The 16,223-nt window shown below is 45.1% G+C and overlaps 1 protein-coding gene and 1 non-coding gene across 3 annotated transcripts in view; one reads left to right on the forward strand and one right to left on the reverse strand.

Annotated features, from left to right (window-relative positions):
* Positions 1 to 291: 291 nt before the first annotated feature.
* trnat-ugu lies at positions 292 to 364 on the reverse strand. Its single transcript has one exon. It is a non-coding gene; the product is annotated as a tRNA-Thr (tRNA).
* A 999-nt stretch (positions 365 to 1,363) lies between these two features.
* LOC121604534 (E3 ubiquitin-protein ligase DTX4-like) overlaps positions 1,364 to 16,223 on the forward strand; it is a 33,472-nt gene continuing 18,612 nt past the window's right edge. The window contains exons 1-2 of one of the 2 annotated variants that reach the window (XM_041934081.1): positions 1,364 to 1,486; positions 2,557 to 2,783. In XM_041934081.1, coding sequence (XP_041790015.1) covers positions 2,573 to 2,783 — 211 coding nt within the window. In that variant the 5' untranslated portion in view covers positions 1,364 to 1,486; positions 2,557 to 2,572. Of the gene's footprint in view, positions 1,487 to 1,864; positions 2,283 to 2,556; positions 2,784 to 16,223 lie in introns of those variants that run through there. The other variant, XM_041934080.1, reaches the window with a different exon arrangement.

A 16,223-nucleotide genomic window follows, 5' to 3' on the forward strand; every position in this document is an offset into this window, starting at 1 on the left:
GCGGGCCAGTGCCTTTGTGTGTAGTTCAACAGACGAATCGACTCTATACCTTGTCTGCACAATGTCCGAGCTGACAGACACCACTGAGGACAGTAACGTGTCAAAATCGATTTGTAAGAAGTTATCTAGATTCACCTCGATAAAACAAACCTTCACAGCACACCAACCTTTTACTAGGACTGATCTAAGGCTCAAATAATACTAATAGGATGGAGGCGATGTCATAGCTAAATGATTCTAGCAATAACAAAAGAGCATTGCCGTGCTAGGCAGCGTAATGAAAAAATGATCAGGCCCCAGCGAGATTTGAACTCGCGACCCCTGGTTTACAAGACCAGTGCTCTAACCCCTGAGCTATGGAGCCCGCTGTTCTTCTCTGTGACGTCACATTGCCCTAAATTATTATGAGCTATAGAGTTGTTGTTAGTATTGTTAGGGAAAAGCCATCTCTTCCCGCAGATGACGTACGTAATGACAAAAAGACGCAAGACTCTATATCGAACTGTCAACAGATAACGTTACGATAATTTAGTTACAAGCACACTTGTCGTCTACTGCATTACATGACGACATGGCGTTGTATAGGCACTTTCAAAAACTTCCTGGACCTCTGCATTGTACTTTCAATATTTCGACCGTAACCTGCCCAAAAAAACAAACAAAAAAAAAAACAAAGTTGAGATTTCCCACTTATCCACCAGGTGGCAGCATGTGACCACCTTCAAAAAGACTTCACGTGTGGCAAACGCCTCGAGCTGGACGCCAGACTCCGTGAAAGAAGTTGCCTGCCACTGAATTTTAACATGGCCTCATGAAACATGAAGTGTCATTTTATGACTACATAACTACCAGAATTAGAACATGGATTTAACTATATTTCAGTTCCGCAAGTTTAAATGGTTATAGGTTACGATGGCGAAAAACAACAGACAAAAGTCAAACTAAAGTCTATGAAATAGGTATGTTAAATAGAAGAAGGGGATGTTGCTTGGTTCAACAGGGGGACCCTGCCTTGAAATGTCTTTGGGGGGCCCCTTTCTATTGGTTGTCGGCCCACCGTTGCCAGGGGGGGTCTAGGCGTGGTGAGGGGCAGGAGCCGGGGGGGCTGCTGTCCCTCAGTCCCCTCTGTAGCCTCGCACAAAGTTTTCCCACAACAGAGCAAAGATGGACGCCAAAGGATAGCATCAGGACAAACATGGCAAAATTATTCCAGCGCATCATGGCTGTAATATTTCCCTCCCCATAGTCACACAGGGGGGATCTGCTTCTTCTCTGTTTGGCTTGTGCATTTTATTTTATTTTTTTAAAGAAAGAAGTGGGATTTGGATTTGTGCGACCACCTGGAGTCGAGGCAGAGAGAGAAGAGCCATGGTGGATCCGAGAGGACGAAGGGGTAGATTTCATTCACGAAGAGGTCTGTGACGATCCTGGATTGTGCTCCAAGTGTCTCGGACTCGGAGAGCGGACCCAGAAGCTCCGTAAGCAGGTAATGTTTGCTGAGGGTGCGGCGCGTTGTGCGCAGCGGTGAAAGTGATGGAGGAGACACAGGAACAGCTCGTACAGCTCGGTTAGGCAAGTGTTCAGATGCAGACTAACGGCTCCGTGTGTCTGCCCTCACAGTCAACACCGGAGCTAAAGCTTAAAGACGTGAAACGTGTTTAATCGCAAAAAAATCTGTGTGATAACATGTAAAAGCGTCGCCGTTGGGTGCAAATGCGCACAGTTTGCTTTGTCGTACCACTCTCCGGTGTTGTGTTCCCGGGATCTAGACCAGTTGAACCTGTTCTGGTGTGACCCGGGTTACTGAGTCGTTACGACTGAGGTTGCGCTACTTTCTCAACATTTCAGTATGCAACGCCCCAAACTACGGGAGAGAAACACACTCTAGCAGATGCTATCCGTGTCCCACCCAGCCCGGTTCTGTCGGGATTTACATGCAGACACATGTGGCTCGACCCGTCCAAGATATAAGAACCTGAACGCCGGTTTTTAAACGCGTTTTCCCCGCAGCGAGGACGCGAAAGGCCGCCGCTGGGAACCAACGGCTCGCCGGAGAAGCTTCGGTGTGTCTGGAGCGAGGACCAGCCGACCCAAACCACAACATTTAGGCCGCTTCATCGTCTGCTAACTTCGGGGCAGTTTAGCATCGCATCACGGTGTTACGACGAAGGCAGTCGAGCGAGGACCGCGATTTTCCGTCCCCGCTTGGCCATGCGAGGAGCTCGGGTGTTCGTCGGAGAATGTGCCGCTTTCTCCCGGCGCTAGCTCAGCCGCGGCTCCATGTAAGCTAAGAAGCTGGCTTTGTTTTAGCTCTGGGCTACACACCGCCTTTTCTCATTAATCACAAGGGAAAAGACACCCGAAAAGGGCCAGAATAAAGCTGATCGAAATGAAAACAGAATGGTGTTGCTATTTGCTGTGAGGTTGGCCTCCGCCTCCAGCAGACAGCCTTTATTTTGGCAACCAAATCCGTCACTCATCTCCGAGGGGCTTACCGATACTTCCAGCTAACAAATGAGTGTTTTCTTGGTATTTCATCATTTCTGTCCTCTCCAGGGCCAACAGTAACAACATGCTCCTGGCCTCTGCCGTTGTGGTGTGGGAATGGCTGAACGAACACGGCCGGTGGCGGCCCTACAGCCCCGCCGTCTCCCACCAGATAGAGGCGGCCATCCGGAGCAGCGACCCCCGCGGAGGGAGCGTGGTCCTCGGCCAGGTGGACAGCCGGCTCTCGCCGTACATCATAGACCTCCAGTCCATGCACCAGTTCAGGCAGGACACAGGTGAGAGAGAGGATGCACTGTACACAGATGTCATGTTTGCGGGTTCAGGGCCGATATAGGAGCTGTAAGTGGCTTTGCAGTGACAGTACAGCACATTAAAATGTTGTGCATCACTAAACAATCTGCCTCTGTGGCATGTGAGGGTTGTTTTCTGCTGATCACGGTTTGGCTTTTTCCCAACAATCATACCTTAAATCACCATTGACTTAAAAACACACCATTGTGTTACTATGCAGTGTGTTTCTGTACCAGATGGAAGTGTAATCTCCTCTGTCTAAACCCCTGATGGAAGAAACTGAGAACGTTATTTGAGATTCATTTGATCGGCCCTGTGATCCTGTTGTAGTTCATCAGATGTTGGCCAGAGAAGATTATTTGGGTCTTTTGCAAAAGGCACCAATGCTGTGTCTTCATAGAAAAGCACTTTTCATGTGTAGGTCTGGGATTTTAGGCCTGAATGTAGACAGCTGTTTGATTCGTCTTACCAGCTCATGTACAGTTTACAGAGCTGCTGTTTTTTGAGCCTGAGTTTTGAGAGCTGATCCAGTGACTAGAGAAGGTGCTGCTTGTGATTACTTTGAGTATGGCGTGGATTTTTAATGTTGCTGTTGTTCTTGAAAATGATCAATTGTGCCTTTAAATTCAATAAAGCCGATTACTGTGAAGTTTGAGTTGTAGGGGGAAAGGACCAGTATTTTGTTTGTTGCAGTTATTGGGATATAACAGTCATCACATATGCCAACAGAGCCATAACATAACCAGAAAACACGAGTACTTTTCATTGTTCGTCTCTATTCAGCAGTAACACAGCATACAGGCTGGATGGCTTGCCTTTTTCATACTATTCATCCTGGTTAAACAGGACTACAGTGTTATGGGATGTACATGCGTATGGTAGGTCAAAAGATCATTGATTGGAAATTACATCTATAAGTATGAGCCAACAACAACATGAGAAAGCAGCGTCACAAAAGGTGCCGGTCACTTAGTGTCTAACCCAGATACAGTGAATTGAATCCGTTGATTTGCTCAGGAAACTCGAGTGTTGGTTCAGTCCCTTTCAGAGCTCACACTGTGGTGGAACTGCTGCCAGGCCAACACAGGGAAAGTGTGTGTGTGTGTGTGGTGGCTGTGCTGTGATGAGATTCAACAGTATGATGGTGTGGAGCAGCTGCAAATGACCATCGCAAGGCTGAGTTAGCTGCATACTTAAGCCCTTATCCACACACACACACACACACACACACAGCAGCTACACACTCCTGACACGTAGAGACAGAGACTGACCTTGATTCTGTGGAAAGAATGGAACATTTCAAGGCCTAATGAGCAGAGAGTTCACTTCAGTTGTCCTCCCTCTGTCGCCCCCCCCTCTGTCTCCCTCTCCCTGGGGTCTCTCACCCTTCCTCTCTTGTACAAGTGTGTAGTTTCGGCAAGAGGCAAAAGTCCCAAAGGCCTTTCGGTTTTTGGCTTTGACATGGGAGTGTGTGTGTGTGTGTGTGTGTGTGTGTGTGTGTGTGTGTGTGTGTGTGTGTGTGTGTGTGGCAGAAGGAGTGAGATAATTGAGGAGTCTGTATTCTCTCTCTCTCTCTCTCTCTCTGACTTTTGCTCCTTCACCATTGTTGGATTTTGTTGAACAGATGTGAGTTGTTCCATTGTGGCCGTGAAACACACACACACACACACACACACACACACACACACACACACACACAGGAGGTGAAAGTCGGAGAAGCCGAGCAGACCTCGCAGGCAAAGGGGGGGGGGTTGGTAGGTTCGATGTCACTGGTTGTTACAAGTTCGGTAAAGTAGAAGACGAAGGGAAGAAAGAAAGATGAAGATCAGTCTCAATATCACTGAATGCAAAACAGGCTCACAAATGTATTTCATATATTTTTATATATAAACGACTCTCCTCGGAAATATTTTTCAAAGGACACAGACATATTTATCATTGTATATAAAAGTAAGATCAATCCACATATAAAAAAAGTATTTCTGATGCACACACAACTATTTCACGTTTTGAGTAAATGTGGCAGAAATCCACAAACGTGTGTCTTTAGCAGTGTTTTCAACAAAAGCCTGTTTGAATGTTGTTGCATTTACACACAAACCATTGACCCTGCAGTGTCCACAGTTTCTCACTGTGTGTTCATGTAGTTTATTTGCAGACGGGTGAGCTGTGAAATTAATTAGTTTAATTAGAATTTCTGTGCTTGCATGAACTTTAAATGTCAAAGTCATAGAATAACACGGACGTTGGCTGGCTGCATTTGTTGTTTTGAGTCTTGGCGGTCCCATAAACATAATAGTTACACTGCTGCTGGACCCTAACCCTGAGCCGTAGCCACTCTGACGGTTGCATGTACACGGGTGACGACTGAAATAGTCTCACCGCTCAGTAATTTGCACTCTCGGTTTGTGTTTGTTAACAAGGTGTCATCTTTCAAGCAGTTTGGTCCTGGGAGTTGCCTGAGCAGCGTGGGGCTTCTGCCGCGGTCGGCCGGGCAGCCAGCTGTCGGGATAATGTCTTCTCGAGCCGCACAAACATCAGGAGCAGATGAATTAGTCAGTGGGCTTTGCTGCTCTGCCTGTGCTGAGGCCGTCTCCCCCCTGTGACTCTGCGAGCCGGTGTGTTTTTACGGACTCTGTGTCGTTGCTGTTCAACAACACCAACAGAGTGATGAGACCTCTCCCGCAAAACGATCTCACCGGTCACGTCGCGTCCGTTTCAGTTCTGAAATCTCCCAGTTAAAGCTTTATGCATATGATACAAATGCTTCAAGCTTATCAGCTGATAGTATTGATCAGCTCAGCTCATCTTCTCAGGCTGTAGCTGCAGGTTGTGAACATGAATGATACGACCAGTAAAAAGTGCCTGAAGTACAGTACTGGCATATGCTGAAAGCATAACCTTCAGTGGGTTCAGTAAGACCCCAGTGAATATGTATTTGGTTCAAAAAGTGGATTTGATAATGCATTAAGCTCTCATTAAAGATGCCTAACCAATACCAAGTGGAGAGCTTGACGGGTTTTTACAAAAGTGTTTGCAACATTTTTCCTGCTCAGTTTCTCCCACTTGGAAATTAAGAGGCTGCACTCTGGGCTTCAGGGCTGTCAGACAGGCTCACACAGTCTTCTTGGGTTTTGCATACTAATGGAGCATTGGAGTCTATGAGAAGGACGCCTGGTTTTGACACCACTTCGACACGGCAAGCAGCAAGATGTACACGTTTGGCGCGCCTGCCGAATCTTCTCCTCTCAGCGTCCTGCTGAATTCTCCCATCACGCGCTGTCAGTTGTGGTCAGAGAGCTCGTTTCCCCCTCGCCTCGAGCCTCTGAGCAGAGTCATGGATGAAAGCCCTGCAGACGCTCTCTGCACTGTCACCACAGATAGCACAGGCATTAAGCTGACAACACGCAGCGTTAAGGAAAAGCCTCCAGTCCTCGGCATAGTCTCTCTACGAAAGCTTTGTGCGTTCTGTGCAACAAGTGGGAGCCCACGTTCCCCGAGGACTGCTACTAGCGCTCATAGGTGTGGTGTCCCTGCGCGCCACTGCTTGGAGATCAGCTGTTAGACAGGAAGGTCAGCGCTGTGTCGCCGTCGCTCTTTTTAAAAGTATGACCGTACAACTGTTTGCGATGGCTCATGTGCTCGCTGTAAAGTCGATAGAGCTGCGGCTGTATGGACATTGCTTCCTCTGATCACACACACCACATGCCTGCACACAGTTGTTTGTGTCTGCAACAAACAGGGCTTCCTGTAGACCAGATGAAATCAGTACATTAGCTCTGCTCCTTTAGCCTCAGCTCCACTCATTCTTGTGTTTGTTTTAACTTGCAATTCAGAAGTCCGTACAAAGAGTGCATATATTAACCTTTTTGCAATATATTTATATTATGAAAGAAAAAATTAGCATAGCATTGTGAGGGGGGGGGGGGCTCAGTGTTGTCTGTTTGAATCCATATATTTTTGTTCCTAAGGAATTCTTAGGCTCCTGCAGCATGTTGCTCTTCTTGTACCAGCTGGTCCTGCTGAAGGAGACACATTCCCAGACCCCCACAATGCCCCGGGGCGTAAGGGTCATGGTAGAGGGGGGCAGGGTATGGATGGGGGACTCCCCAGAGACGCTGGGGAGGGGGCGGATTGTGGTGACAATGAAGGACTGTTAGAGTAGTAGAGTGGAACCAAACATTAACGCTGACATTTTTAAATACACACTACAGACCTGGTTACTGGGAGCTTTCAGGTTGAACCCTCTCATACGTCACGCTGTATGAGATGCTTAGTTGTGGGTTTTTAAACTCTATTTTTGGTGTAACTCACGTGTTACGACTGATGGATATTTTCAGCCCCAGTCTGAACCTTGTTGTTCACTCTAATCAAAGTCCTCTGCTTTTGAAAACTGTTTCTTTGTCTACACGATGTTTAAGAAATCAGCTTCAAGAGTAACCTTGTTACTGAAGTGCATGTAAACGTGCTGCCTGTGGGAACGCTGGCTGATTCATCAGGCTCTGTCGAAGCAAGGTGTTTTTAGTTTAGTTGTGATTCTTAAGATTTCAGTCCCAGAATTCTTGGGGGCAGAAAAACAAACTTGTTTTAATAAAGAAGTCAGGCAGTAAAGGCCCTTTTCCCATCATGCTGCGATCTGATTTTACACTGCACATGGCGTTGTTCTGCCAGCAGCAGGGCACAGTGAGGTTGGTTTGCAGCCTTTCGCCTGAAGCTCTTTGTCTTATTTCAAACTCATCGTCTGTCAGAAAAGACAAAAACAACCTTGTTTTTGAGACATTTTTGACGTAGTAGCGGTCAGTGTCGAACACAGCTTTTCCTGGGACTGCTTCATAATAAAAGTCAACTTGTGTTTTGCAAGTTAAATGCTTTTAATTTGAAGCTGCAGCTGGAAAACTTAGCAGGAACTGAAAAGCCGGATTCCCAACCCCCACCTCTGCTCGCGTGCATATTCAGAGTTATTAATACTGAACATGTCACGTGCCCAATTACACCAAATTTAACACTTCATGTCCTCGGGCCCCCAGCAGTGCACCCACCAAGTGTGAAGTAGAGCAGCTGAATGATTCTGAAGATATGTGAATGAGGACGCACACACACACACACACACACACAGATTCTTTGTTTTATAGTTAGCTTAGAGATGAAGGTAGATGTTGTTTTGTGGTAATTGATTTGACTGTGCTGTGTAGAAAAGTGGGACATGTACTGGTGCTCTCCTACCTTCATCCAGAAGGTGTGTTACTGTAGTTCTGAGCCAGATTAAATGAGGACTATTTGAATTTACATAAATGATCGTAATTACAAACCCAGCCCTTCCTGGAGGGGAGCTTTGGATGTGTTTTTTTTTGTCTTTGTCTTCGACCGTTAAGGTTGTGGTCTCAACTTCTTTTGTTGTGAAGCCTTTGCTTTATGTCACACGTCCTCTGGTCCACCTGATCTGTCTCTCACTATCTGTCTCCTTTCTCCTCAATCACTCTCTTCCTCTGCTTGTCTCTCTCACACTCTATGGAGCTGAAAATTGACTCTGAACCCAGAACTCAGGGGACTGGACTCTTTCAAGGTGAGACAAAGTGGAGAAAAAGACGGCAAAAGAGCTGAAGGGGGTAGGCGGCATTACAAAGTCAGAGGGGAGAGGGGAGGGGGGTAGTGTGGAGACGGCAACAGGAAGTTAAACAGCAAGGAAGAATATTACTGGAGGGAGATAGAATAAGAAAGGATGCAGAGAGAATGAGATGGCTTTAAAACCATGATGTAGTAAAGAGGAAGATAAATGTGACCTGACAGGGGAGAGTGAAAGAATAAAGGCTTGTGTGAAGACTTTCATTTAGATAAGTGGGATGATGATGGATGATTTGGCTTCAAATACTGTACATTAAGATGTGTTTTGGTCTTAATAAAGATCTATTTTGAGGAAACAGTAACGTGTTCCTCCATCCAGCCGTCGAGGCTGATACATGAAAAGTTTTCAAAACTAAAGCACGTTATTATTATCTTTCAGCATCATGTATTCAACTCAATTGATCAAGAACTAACTTAATTTGCAGTCAGCATACTGGCGGCCGCCCGTTCCGTCTGTTTTCTGCATGGACGCGTCATAAATCGCAGGAAAGTAGTGGGAAGGAAAGCCAGAGAAAGGAAGATGAAGGAGGTGGAGGGGTCAGAGCTCAGCCTTTTCTCTCTGCGTTGATGTTGTGAAACTCTGCGTGTTGGGTTACTGTGCAGGCCTCCGGGGGGACATCACTCACTGCCTGCGCCGCAGCACGTGCACGCACACACACACACACATCAGCAGATGTACTGCATATGAAAGCATGCAATAAATATTTATGTCACTGCTTCATCACTGTATCAAGGATCTCACCGTAGTTATGGGCCGCAACCGATTACCTCACAGTTTCTTAGTCTAGAGAGTTTGTAAATGCTGGAATTACTGTACCTAACGCACCCTCAGAACAGAGCAGTCACAGTTTCTGCCCAGAACCAGGTCGAATCCATAACACACACACACACACAGAGGATTACCTGTGGCTGATGACTGTCATGTGATTGGGTTCAGAGGGGCTCACAGGGAGGGTAGGCAGTGGAAAGTGGAGAGAACGTGTGAGTTTAAGATAGAAAGCAACGTCAACCTATTTCTTGTTGAGAGCGAGAAGGTGACCAATCAAACGCGAGCGATGTATCCGTCCGGTCCGCCGATTTCACTGAAAGAGTTCACGTTTTTCTGGACACTCCTTAATCATGTCTACAAAACTCTGGTTGGTCACCTTTTCAGCTTAAAAGAGGAAGCAAGTGGAAAGTTGGTGATGAAGAAAGTGAACCAGAGGAAGTGATGGGACTATGTGAAATAATAATGAATAATTATTAATAAAGAAGAAATAAGTGCTGGGAGATTCCAGGCCAGCCTCACCTTCTGTCCTCTCTGTTTCAGTCTCGAGGTTCTTACGTCATGCTTCTGCTTCGTCTTTTGGCTCCCTCTTCCTCCTCACTCCCTTCTTCTCTAACCTTTGGGGAAATGATCCCACTGGTTTTAAATCAGCCTCAGATTCTCTGTTGTTGGTAGGGCTGTACCAAATGTTCGAAGCTTCAAAGCTTCATTTATAACACTGACGTTCAGCGCTTTTGTTCTCTGTCTTTTCAGTCTGTTTATTTCAGCTTTTCTCTACAGTTGTAGATAAAGATGAGGCTGCGCTATATTAGCATTATGACGTTTGTAGAATTAGACTCCAGTGGTGACTCGTGTGATCCAGTGTCCAATAACTCCAAACGTGCCTACATGTATTTATGTTGAAGAAAGAGGAGTTATATTCATCAAAGGAAGGTGATAAGGTTCATTTCATCATTTAGATTGAGGATTGTGTTTGAGGATTTTTTTGTGGTGTTATAAAATATGACAGACATTCAAAGCGTCACTTGAAAACCTCAATAGAAGTTTTGAATGTGAAAAGATGACATTCAGTGCAGCCCTAGTGGTTGGTGTGAGAGGTCGTTTGTATTTTGGATGCTAAACCTTGATAGAGACCCACATACCATCCATCAATTTTCTCATTTCCACAACCACCCCCCATCCTTCATCCCTCCGCTGCTCAAGGGTACCCAGGGCTGTTTGAGGATGATGAGTGGAGAAGTGGAGCTAGAGGTCAAGGAATATTTCTGAGAAGTGCTTTAAGTTATCATTAGTAAAATAGCAGCAATTTCATCCGATTTTCCTCGGGCTCGGTTCAGGTCAGGACAGAAAGCCTTCTGGGTTCAAACTGGGACACGTCAAGCTTTCGGGGGCCAGAAATGGAAAAGAAAACTGAGGAAAAGCTTGTTATGTCTCTAATGGGTGGATACTAAGTCACAAAGGCATGAGGTCACAGAGTTTTGGTGTGCATTTGTGGCTGATTTAGGAGAGTCGGATGGGCAGGGAAGCCCAAAATGAGTGTGTGTGGGTGTGCACACACACACATGTGTGAGTTAACAGTGGGTAGATGGACCCTAGTCTTTGAAAGATTGTCCCTTATACTCCGTGTTTTGATGATAGCAGCAGGAAGCACTGTCACCCCTATAGGTGCCCAGTTGGCTTACAATCTGGTGAGAGTGAAGGCTGCAGCATATGATTCACATCATGTTCATTCATTCAGTGAGCCATTGCGCCCTGCATGGAAGCGTATGCATTCATGATGTGTTTTCACGTTTGATTTCTCATCCATCTGTATGGAGTCTGTGTTTTTCACAGATGGTAACATGTTTCAGACGTGCACACTAAAAACCATGGTTTATGATATTTGGTATGTATCTGCAAATGAACTCTTCATAGGGCTTCCTTCCATATGCCTGACAGCCATTGATATTAAACCAGCCATGTTTTGGTTTAGTAGAATTTTCAGAAATGTGTGTGATAGCTCTAACTCTAAAAACAAAAGACTATTTTCATTATTGATTAAGTTGCAGATTAATTGATAATTGTTTTGCATGTAGAATTCTTGAAATGGTGTAAAATACCCATTAGAACCTTCCACAACCCATGGTGACATATTTGAAATTGCTTGTTCTGTCTGTTAGGCAGTAAAAAGGAGACAAGGATATTCAGTTTACTGTCATATACTATGAAGAAAAGCACCAGATTCTCACACTGGAGACGCTGGAACCAGGGAATGTTTGGCAAAAAAAGACAATTAATTCAATCGATTGGAAACAATTCTTGCAGATCAACTTCCTGTCAATTAATCATGGAATCGTTTTAGCCAAATTGCTTTGTGCTTGTTTTGATGTCATCATGCAAAAGTCAAGGATCCTGCTGGCAGTGAATCCAGTCTTTGCTGACCAAGGTGGACAAACTGGAACTACGTGGTTAAAACTAAGCCCAGCACAATCTTGACCAAGACTTAGAGGGCTGACTTGCTGTGGTTAACCCCACTGTGACAGCAACAAGGAGTTTGAGCATCACAAGTTCACACTTTCTGTTTCCAGTGTTGTCCCCTGCTGAGACATAAGTTTACATGCAAGCGTCAAAGATTTTAAGCATTTTTGAGTGTGCTCAGTGGCACAGAACAGCATGAAGAATCTTCAGATAGCATCTATTGATTCTCACCTCAGAGTTAATGAAAGCAAACTCATTAGGTTGTGCCTGAGTGGTGTTGAGAGAGACCTCCAGGCATCTTTCTCATCATCCTGGACATCCTGATGATGAGGGTAACGTGATTAATGAGGGGGACACAAACACCTTCCCGCCATGCATGAAGCATGACCCCACCCTAACATGTGCTCGCCTGCTGATCAGTCTGCAGCTGCGCGTGTGCGTGTGTGCGTGTGTGTGTGTGTGCGGGGAGGGGTCAGCAGTGGTGGTAGAGAGAACAGAACAATAAAGACCAGATGGCAAGTCTCTTTCTCCACCTGCCTCAGGCCTCTTTGTCCTCTCTCTCTCCCTCTCATACAGTTCACACACTTTAATTTTTCTCCCTTGCACTCTTTAATATTCACACATATTTCACATGTTTACTTCTGCCTTTAGCTCTTCACCACACATGCTGCACAACAACAATTTCTGCACGGACGCCTGGATGCTATAGGCAGGTGTTCAGTTACACGAGGCGGCTGTTAAGTGTGTGTGTGTGTGGCACCTCGTCTCTGTGCTGGTCAAAAGTCAAATAGTTACTGCCGGCTGCTCCGTGGCCTAATCTAAGAAACTCTTAACACACACAGCACACACACAAAACGTGCGATCTCCAGGTCTATTACTTACATCTTGCCGGCATGTCAATAAATCTGCTTGTTGCTTGAGTTGGAGAGCTTCAGCCGTGGCGGGAGGCCTGTTCATCCTCCACCACGCAGATTAAGCATACATTTAAACATCGGTATAAATGCTAGATAACATTTAAATAGCACAACTGCGCACACACAAGTCTATTCATAAAGTTTATTAAGAAACATGCTGTTTTTCCCCAAAACACAGAAGGTCTGACCAGCGCAGAAATCCACTGTGGCCACACCCAGACATGTTGCACTTGATTCCAGCTGTGACTGACATACGAAAGCAGCAGCCCGCCTTGTGTTGATCCCGGACTAACAGGAACAGTTTCGAAGGGGTGTGGTGCTGTGAGAGAGCAGCAGTGTTCAGTTGTTTGCTGGATAGTTGTGATGCCCAAACACAGCCACACTAATTTGTGTTTAACACAGAAACACTCATTCTTACAGCTGGAGCTGTCAGAGCCAGTGACACTTCCTTTTATCTGACAAGTGTTCATTTGTAGACATGAGACACACCTTATCATGCCTACATTCCCATAAACACACAATTACACACACACGCACACACGCACACACCCACACCCACACACACACACACACACACACACAGTCTCCTGTGCTCACCTGCTTCAAGTGAGAGCAGTTGAGGATGAGACTTAGAAGAGACTGAGATCATTTGTACGGCGTATGAGCTTAGTGATGCGTCTGTGTATGCATGGTATCTTCTGTTACTGAACACTGATCTGACACCAGTGCTTTTTCTACATTTAAAATCTGCATAGCTGGGCCTCTCTGCATGGACCTTACTGAGATTGCTTTGTTGGCGACCTGCCATGACTGAATGCATTTTATACAAACATTTATTGAGGTGCTATGTTTCATTAAACCATAGATTAAATACAATTAATACATGTCTCATTCTTCTGTCATGAGATATTAGCAGACACATGCAAGTGAAGACTGATTGGCTGTACTAACTTCCAACAGATGCTAGTTGGCAAAGTTGTCCTAACATAACTTGATTTTCCTGAAGTTAGACCATAAATTTAAATGATATGCCTGTTTCTTGTGAGAAACACTGGAATTATGACTAAATAACCGGCTAATCATGGGAGCAGGACTCTAACAGGAGCTAATGATTGCAGCAAGCTTAATAAGCTTATTAACAGCCAGCAACAAGTCCGCCTGTTATCCTCTGTCTGCTGAAATGATTCAGCTCTGGCTAGGTTGAGCAGGCATAGTCTGCTGTAGATTGTAAGCCTAACTCACTGCTGTCATTCTCTGAAAATGAATCCATGTCTGATAATAGACACACATGCACATATACAAGCAAAGTATCCTCAGTGCAAGTGTTGATGCCACGTTGAGAGACAAAGGCAGGTTGTCCTCTTTGTGATAAGACCTTGGCCTGATTAAGAGAGTCCAGCACAGAGCACAGATAAAGCTTTAACAACACACAGAATACACTGATGCTATTTGACCATCATTGTGGACACACAGCTGCCTTTCCCATAATGCCTCCTGCCGTATTCACGCATGCACAAAGAAAATCCCTTCAGGGATCAATAAAGCTGCACATCATTCCTTTTATTATTAGCATAATGGAGAGGTTATGAAAGAGCACCCATGTGGTTTTGTCCTCTTGGGGTGGACTTCTTTATTGCAATAGATGGTGTCTGCACAGCAAGTCCGTCAGCTGAACTAGTTTGCTGAGGATGAAGCAGCATAAAAGACACAGTGTGATTTAAAGATTATGCAACACCTGCGTCTGAACATCATAGCTGATTAGTAATAATAATAACAATGAGAATAATAATAATAATGACCAAAAATGAACCATTCTATCCCTTTTTTTCCTCTGGTGTCAAAGTGAAATTTCTTTCATGCATGTAGTGCATTGTCATTGTAGTTTAAACAAACTTTGAAGAAACATCATGATGGCATCATGGAAGTTCTCCGGAAAATGAACGGCGTCTCTGGCCCATTTAAAAAAAACAGACAGACAGCAGTGCAGCTGGAGCCTGCTGCAGTCTGCTGTCTGCCTGACTGTGAACGAACTCTTTCAGTCTGCAGCTTGAGAGAGAAATGAAATTCCACATGGTAACCAGCAGGTCAGGTGGAGAAGAGAGGAAACAAACAGCCTTTTTCATCTTTATCTCACCCTCATTTTAAAGCCCCTCTGTATATTTGTTCGTCTCTTCCTGTAACATAATGCTCTCTCCTCCGAAGAGATCTGTTAGCATGTTAGGATCTTCTTTGAGGCATTCCTCCAGCAAATGAACTACTGTACAACTATGGACACAACAAACAATCTTAATTTCTTTATTCACGCCCTCCCTGTCTCTGTCTCTGTCCACACCAAACAAATGCAGCCCCCTGTCCATTCAGCCCCTTCCTTTTGATGTCTGTGTGCCGATGCCAATATCACCTCTTTGTACTAGTCTCTCAGTCACTCTCAAACACACACACACACACACACACACACACACACACACGCATGTGTTCCTCTCCTTGTCCTGGTATTGACTTAATAGCCTGTAACCCCTGGAGACTGAGGTAGTTTCTGGTTGGTTGGTTTGGGGGCCCTCCTTCCACCCCTCTGCCCCACCAGGAGACAGAGAGACATTGTTTGGTTCTGCTAATATATTAGCATTTTTAATTATTTATTCTGCTGTGCTTAGATTGTTTAGCAGTGTGGTTGTCAGTGGAATATCGGAGTGAACGTGAGGACGCGTATCATATGAAAGTGAGATAAAGGGCAAAATGGAATAAGTGAGCTGACTGCGCTGCAGGGCCCAGTATCACAAGGCTGGCATCCCCCTTCCCTTAGTGACGTTATTGTGCTGGATATGCTAACCCACTCATCCAAGTATTTTAATGAAAATCATGCATCTAGTTAGAAAGGCTACATCATGCCATTATGATCACTATTTGTTGCCAATTCCCTCTTTTGGACCCTTTCTGTGTCTCTGTTCTTCTTGCAAACAGCCTGTTTATTTAGAGGTCATGGAAACCCAAATCCCATTGTTTGCAGAGTTTTGAATTAGGGCTGGCCTATATGGGAATAAATATGTAGTTTAACATCTGTCACATATCATTGTTTACTTCTTCTTTATCACTCTGAACTGGCTGATTGTGCAACATCTAAGTGAAGCAGGCATTGTCAGCTGGCATTCCCAAGTTTGCAGAACAAAATGCAAATTTCACACATAGAAATCTGTTGTCACTCCAGTGTTCTTAGGATTCAGCATTTAACAGTGTAATGGAAACATGGAATATGTGTTGTGTTCAGCACCGTCACCCGTCGTAGCAAGGAGCTAATCCACACCCAAATGTTTATTCAGAAAGTTTGCTCTTACCATTCAGTCTATTTATTATTCCATCTAGCCCAAGTCACTACAGTCAGAACATGTAACTTAATGTTTAAAACTCTACAGGCACTTTCACGCTCAGGTTGCTTTTTGTGCCAGTGTGGCTACTGCAGCAGGTCTAGTCCTTCCATAGCCTCTGTCCTGAGCAGGATGTGGCTCTAGACCAAAGACGACTGTTCATTCAGTTTGCAGGTCGGTCCTTTTGTTCTTTTGGTTTACTGGCCTTACTACATGATGTTTGTATTAAATTTTACAGCATTCCCACTATACTAGCTTTGCCCTGCCTGTAAGACCTTGAGTCTTTTATCTGGTGGGGAGGCT

Source organism: Chelmon rostratus, chromosome 3 (genome assembly GCF_017976325.1).
Source record: "Chelmon rostratus isolate fCheRos1 chromosome 3, fCheRos1.pri, whole genome shotgun sequence".
NCBI classification, from domain to species: Eukaryota; Metazoa; Chordata; class Actinopteri; order Chaetodontiformes; family Chaetodontidae; genus Chelmon; species Chelmon rostratus.